The following is a 6139-nucleotide window of genomic DNA, read 5'->3' as shown; positions in this document are numbered from 1 at the left end:
CATTTTTCTAGGTTCCACATATATGTGTTAATATATGATGTTTATTTTTCTCTTTCTGACTTACTTCACTCTGTATGACAGTCTCTAGATCCATCCACATCTCTACAAATGACCCAATTTCGTTCTTTTTTATGGCTGAGTAATATTCCATTGTATATATGTACCACATCTTCTTTATCCATTCGTCTGTTGATGGTCATTTAGGTTGCTTCCATGACCTGGCTATTGTAAAAAGTGCTGCAATGAACATGGTGGTGCATGTGTCTTTTTGAATGATGGTTTCCTCTGGGTATATGCCCAGTAGTGGGATTGCTGGGTCATATGGTAATTCTATTTTTAGTATTTTAAGGAACCTCCATACTGTTCTCCATAGTGACTGTATCAATTTACATTCCCACCAACAGTGCAAGAGGGTTCCCTTTTCTCCACACCCTCTCCAGCATTTGTTGTTTGTAGATTTTCTGATGATGCCCATTCTAACTCGTGTGAGGTGATACCTCATTGTAATTTTTTTTTTAAACTTTTTTTAAAAAAAATTAATTAATTAATTAATTAATTGTTGGGTCTTCGTTTCTGTGCGAGGACTTTCTCTAGTTGTGGCAAGTGGGGGCCACTCTTCATCACGGTGCGTGGGCCTCTCACTATCGCGGCCTCTCTTGTTGTGGAGCACAGGCTCCAGACGTGCAGGCTCAGTAGTTGTGGCTCACGGGCCTAGTTGCTCCGCGGCATGTGGGATCCTCCCAGACCAGGGCCCGAACCCGTGTCCCCTGCATTGGTAGGCAGATTCCCAACCACTGCGCCACCAGGGAAGCCCCCTCATTGTAGTTTTGATTTGCATTTCTCTAATAATAGGTGATATAGAGCAGCTTTTCATGTGCTTCTTGGCCATCTGTATGTCTTCTTTGGAGAAATGTCTATTTAGGTCTTCTGCCCATTTTTGGATTGGGTTGTTTGTTTTTTAAATATTGAGCTGCATGAGATGTTTATATATTTTGGAGATTAATCCTTTGTCCATTGATTTTTTGCAAATATTTTCTCCCATTCTGAGGGCTGTCTTTTTGTCTTGTTTGTAGTTTCCTTTGCTTTGCAAAAGCTTTTAAGTTTCATTAGGTCCCATTAGTTTATTTTTGTTTTTATTTCCATTACCCTAGGAGGTGGATCAAAAAAGATTTTGCTATGCTTTATGTCAAGGAGTGTTCTTCCTATGTTTTCCTCTAAGAGTTTTATAGTGTCCAGTCTTACATTCAGGTCTCTAATCCATTTTGAGTTTATTTTTGTGTAAGGTGTTAGGGAGTGTTCTAATTTCATTCTTTTACATGCAGCTGTCCAGTTTTGCCAGCACCACTTATTGAAGAGTCTGTCTTTTCTCCATTGTATATCCTTGCCTCCTTTGTCATAGATTAGTTGACCATAGGTGCATGGGTTTATCTCTGGGCTTTCTATCCTGTTCCATTGATATATATTTCTGTTTTTGTGCCAGTACCATATTGTCTTGATTACTGTAGCTTTGTAGTATAGTCTGAAGTCAGGGAGTCTGATTCTTCCAGCTCCGTTTTTTCCCCTCAAGCCTGCTTTGGCTATTCGGGGTTTTTTGTGTCTCTATACAAATTTTAAGATTTTTTGTTCTAGTTCTGTAAAAACTGCCATTGATAATTTGATAGGTATTGCATTGAATCTGTAGATTGCTTTGTAGATTGTATAGTCATTTTCACAGTATTTATTCTTCCAATCCAAGAACATGGTATATCTCTCCATCTGTTTGTATTATTTTTAATTTCTTTCATCAGTATCTTATAGTTTTCTGCATACAGGTCTTTTGTCTCCCTAGGTAGGTTTATTCCTAGGTATTTTATTTTTGTTGCAGTGGTAAATGGGAGTGTTTCCTTAATTTCTCTTTCAGATTTTTCATCTTTAGTCTATAGGAATGCAAGAGATTTCTCTGCATTAATTTTGTGCGCTGCAAACTTTACCAAATTCATTGATTAGCTCTAGTAGTTTTCTGGTGGCATCTTTAGGATTCTCCATGTATAGTATCATGTCACCTGCAAACAGTGACAGTTTTACTTCTTCTTTTCCAATTTGTATTTCTTTTATTTCTTTTTCTTCTCTGAGTGCAGTCGCTAGGACTTCGAAAACTATGTTGCGTAATAATGGTGAGAGTGGACATCCTCGTCTCGTTCCTGATCTTAGAGGAAATGCTTTCAGTTTTTCACCATTGAGAATGATGTTTGCTGTGGGTTTGTCATATATGGCCTTTATTATGTTGAGGTAGGTTCCCTCTATGCCCACTTTCTGGAGAGTGTTTATCATAAATGGGTATTGAATTTTGTCAAAAGCTTTTTCTGCATGTATTGAGATGATCATATGGTTTTTATTCTTCAGTTTGTTAATATGGTGTATCACATTGATTAATTTGCGTATATTGAAGAATCCTTGCATCCCTGGGTTAAATCCCACTTGATCATGGTGTATGATCCTTTGAATGTGTTGTTGGATTCTGTTTCCTAGTATTTTGTTGAGGATTTTTGCATTTATATTCATCAGTGATATTGATCTGTCATTTTCTTTTTTTGTAGTATCTTTGTCTGATTTTGGTATCAGGGTGATGGTGGCCTCATAGAATGAGTTTGGGAGTGTTCCTCTCTCTGATATATTTTGGAAGAGTTTGAGAAGGATAGGTGTTAGCTCTTCCCTAAATATTTGATAGAATTCTCTTGTGAAGCCATCTTGTCCTGGACTTTTGTTTGTTGGAAGATTTTTAATCACAGTTTCAATTTCATTACTTGTGATTGGTCTGTTCATATTTTCTATTTCTTCCTGGTTCAGTCTTGGAAGGTTATACCTTTCTAAGAATTTGTCCGTTTCTTCCAGGTTGTCCATTTTATTGGCATAGAGTTTCTTGTAGTAGTAGGATGCTTTATATTTCTGCAGTGGCTGTTGTAACTTCTCCTTTTTCATTTCTAATTTTATTGATTTGAGTCCTCTCCCTCTTTTTCTTGATGAATCTGGCTTATGGTTTATCAATGTTGTTTATCTTCTCAAAGAACCAGCTTTTAGTTTTATTTGTCTTTTTGCTATTGTTTTCTTTGTTTCTATTTCATTTATTTCTGCTCTGATCTTTATGATTTCTTTCCTTCTACTAACTTTGAGTTTTGTTTGTTCTTCTTTCTCTAGTTCCTTTAGGTGTAAGGTTAGATTGTTTATTTGAGATTTTTCTTGTTTCTTGAGGTAGGCTTGTATTGCTATAAACTTCCTTCTTAGAACTGCTTTTCCTGCATCCCATTGGTTTTGGATCATTGTTTTTCGTTGTAATTTGTCTCTAGGTATTTTTTGATTTCCTCTTTGATTTCTTCAGTGATATCTTGGTTATTTAGTAACGTATTGTTTAGCCTCCATGTGTTGGCATTTTTTACGTTTTTTTCCCTGTAATTGATTTCTCATCTCATAACGTTGTGGTCAGAAAAGATGCTTGGTATGATTTCAATTTTCTTAAATTTACTGAGACTTGATTTGTGACCCAAGATGTGATCTGTCCTGGAGAATGTTCCATGTGCAGTTGAGAAGAAAGTGTAATCTGCTGTTTTTGGATGGAATGTGCTATAAATATCAATTAAATCTATCTGGTCTATTGTGTCATTTAAAGCTTGTGTTTCCTTATTAATTTTCTGTTTGGATGATCTGTCCATTGCTGTAAGTGAGGTGTTAAAATCCCCCACTATTATTGTGTTACTGTTGATTTCCTCTTTTATAGCTGTTAGTTGTTGCCTTATACATTGAGGTGCTCCTATGTTGGGTGCATATATATTTATAATTGTTATATCTTCTTCTTGGATTGATCCCTTGATCATTATGTAGTGTCCTTCCTTGTCTCTTGTAACATTCTTTTTTTTTTTTGTCTTAATTGACTTTATTGTAGTTTTTGTACACAAAGAAAAATCATGTTCATATCCATCATGAACAAAAACTTAAAAAGGCAGAACTAGAAGACATGTGTCCTTCACCAAAGCAAAGCTGTGCTAAAGGTTCCAAACATTTCAATTTTTAAAATAAATATTTTCATTTTCCGATGTCTACTTTCATGTCTTCAGAGTGTCACAAGGAAATTGAAGCTATCATGAATTACATTTTGTTTAGGGTCCCAGCTCACTGTGTTTGGTAACTGGCCATGCCATATCCAGCCTGGTTGGGAGGAGGTATTACAGGGGGAGGGGCTTGTCCTTGGGGAGGCTGAGCACCAAATCCACCCATCCAAGCAGCTGAAGGTGATTGATCTACTCCAAATCCTTGTTTATTCCATGGTTGCCCATATACTCCATAAGGTGGTACTTGCCACCCATTTGCCATATACTGTCCATACTGTTGTGGGTTTCCATAAACTTGGCTCCACTGACCCCACTGACTATAGTCGACCTGTTGGAAGTTTTTAGTCATATCAGGAGATTCTTTACCCCAATAGCATTTAACAACATGTCCTTCAATTGTAGTACCATTCACCGAAACAATGGCGTGGGCCGCACTTTCATGGGTAGAAAATCTGACAAATGAATAGCCCTTCTCTGGAAAAACTCTGATTTCCGTAATTTGCCCAAATGGTGAGAATGTCTGTCTCATAAGCTGATCTGTTAACCCAGAAGCAATTCCTCCACAGTACACAGTACAATTTTTTGGACTTGACTGGTTTACAACATCTTCAAATCTCAACTGCTTAGTGTTATTTTCTTGTGTACTTTTAGGTGCAGGTGGTTTACGTGTGGCCCAATTGGTTCTGATTTGACGACCACCCAACCACTGACCTCCCATATGCACAATTGCATTTTCTGCATCCAGTTTATTATAAAAAGATACAAAGCCATAGTCTTTGGATTTTCCAGTTGCCATGTCTTTAACTACTCGGGCATCTGATATTTTACCAAAGGGGGCAAATGCTGATTTGATATCTTCTGTTGTAATTTCTGGACTCAAATCCCCAACAAACACGTGGAAATGATTGGAAGTATCTTTTTTCTGGCTACTTGGTGTTGTGGCCCAGTTTACTTTGACCTCCTTTCCCAAAATTTTTCTCCCATTCATAGCAGCTAATGCAGCAGCTGCATCTCTGTGTTCATAAAATTCCACAAAGCAATGTGGGTCATTGCTTGTATGCACTGCTCTTCTCTCCCAACATTATTTTCAAAGGGATGAATTCTATTTATGCATCATAATCCTTCATAAACTGTATCCCATGACTCTGTTATCATTTTACAGTTTTTACAGGGTCCAATCTGACTGAATAACTGAAGAATAAGAACTTCTGTCACATCTCTGGAGAGGTTACCTACGTATCTAGGCTATAAACACCATATTGTTTTCTGATGATAGAACCATATGTCTTAGCTTGTGTGTGTCTCTTACGTTCCAGGCAGTGAACTAAGTGCTGCAGAGGTAAGACCTAGGAAGATGTAGCAGTCCTTGTAGAGTCTGGGGCTGCCCGTCGTCTTCCATCATGGTGGGTGTGACGGAGCGATCCCGGGACAAGGGGGAGGGCAGGGCCGGGGAGGGGAGGAGGTGGGGAGGAAGGGGAGGGAGGCTATGGGCACCGGCTGGGGACAGAGGAAAAGGCACTGAACCCCGCTCTCGGGCTCTCTCCCCCAGCCCGCTCCGGACACTGCGCTCCAACCAGGAGGAGCAGGAGGAGGAGGAGGAGGAACAAAATGGCCGCCACCACCAGCCAGGCAGGAAACGGGGCAGAGCGCAGGCGCGGCCCGCCAGGTCACTGCTCAGGCCAGCTGCGACAGCCTGAAAAGGGGATAACTGAGTGAGGAGGAAAACGAGCCACTGAGGAAACCCTGTGCCAGGTCACGACGGGTCACATCGTGGCTGTGCGCCGGCTGGTCGGTGAAGCCCAGCCAGCTCAAGAAGAGATAAGAGTAAAAAGAGAACTGCCAGGAAGCTGAAGTCTCTGGGAATTGTGGTCCTGGAAAAATCTCTTGTAACATTCTTTATTTTAAAGTCCATTTTATCTGATATGAGTACTGCTACTCCAGCTTTCTTTTGATTTCCATTTACATGGAATATCTTTTTCCATCCCCTCACTTTCAGTTTGTATGTTTCCCTAGGTCTGAAGTGGGTCTCTTGTAGACAGCATATATATAGGTCTTGT

The 6139-nt window shown here is 39.4% G+C and overlaps 1 protein-coding gene across 1 annotated transcript; it reads right to left on the bottom strand.

Moving 5' to 3' along the window:
• Positions 1 to 3909: 3909 nt before the first annotated feature.
• LOC133079668 (nucleolysin TIAR-like) lies at positions 3910 to 5162 on the bottom strand. Its single transcript, XM_061175270.1, has one exon. It carries the CDS (start codon positions 5068 to 5070, stop codon positions 4144 to 4146), a length of 927 nt encoding a protein of 308 aa, XP_061031253.1. The 5' UTR covers positions 5071 to 5162; the 3' UTR covers positions 3910 to 4143.
• Between the last annotated feature and the right edge of the window lie 977 nt (positions 5163 to 6139).

Source organism: Eubalaena glacialis, chromosome 19, assembly GCF_028564815.1.
Source record: "Eubalaena glacialis isolate mEubGla1 chromosome 19, mEubGla1.1.hap2.+ XY, whole genome shotgun sequence".
In the NCBI taxonomy this organism is placed as follows: Eukaryota; Metazoa; Chordata; class Mammalia; order Artiodactyla; family Balaenidae; genus Eubalaena; species Eubalaena glacialis.
Note: the sequence above shows the minus strand (reverse complement) of the source record. Positions and strands in the feature narration are given on the sequence as shown.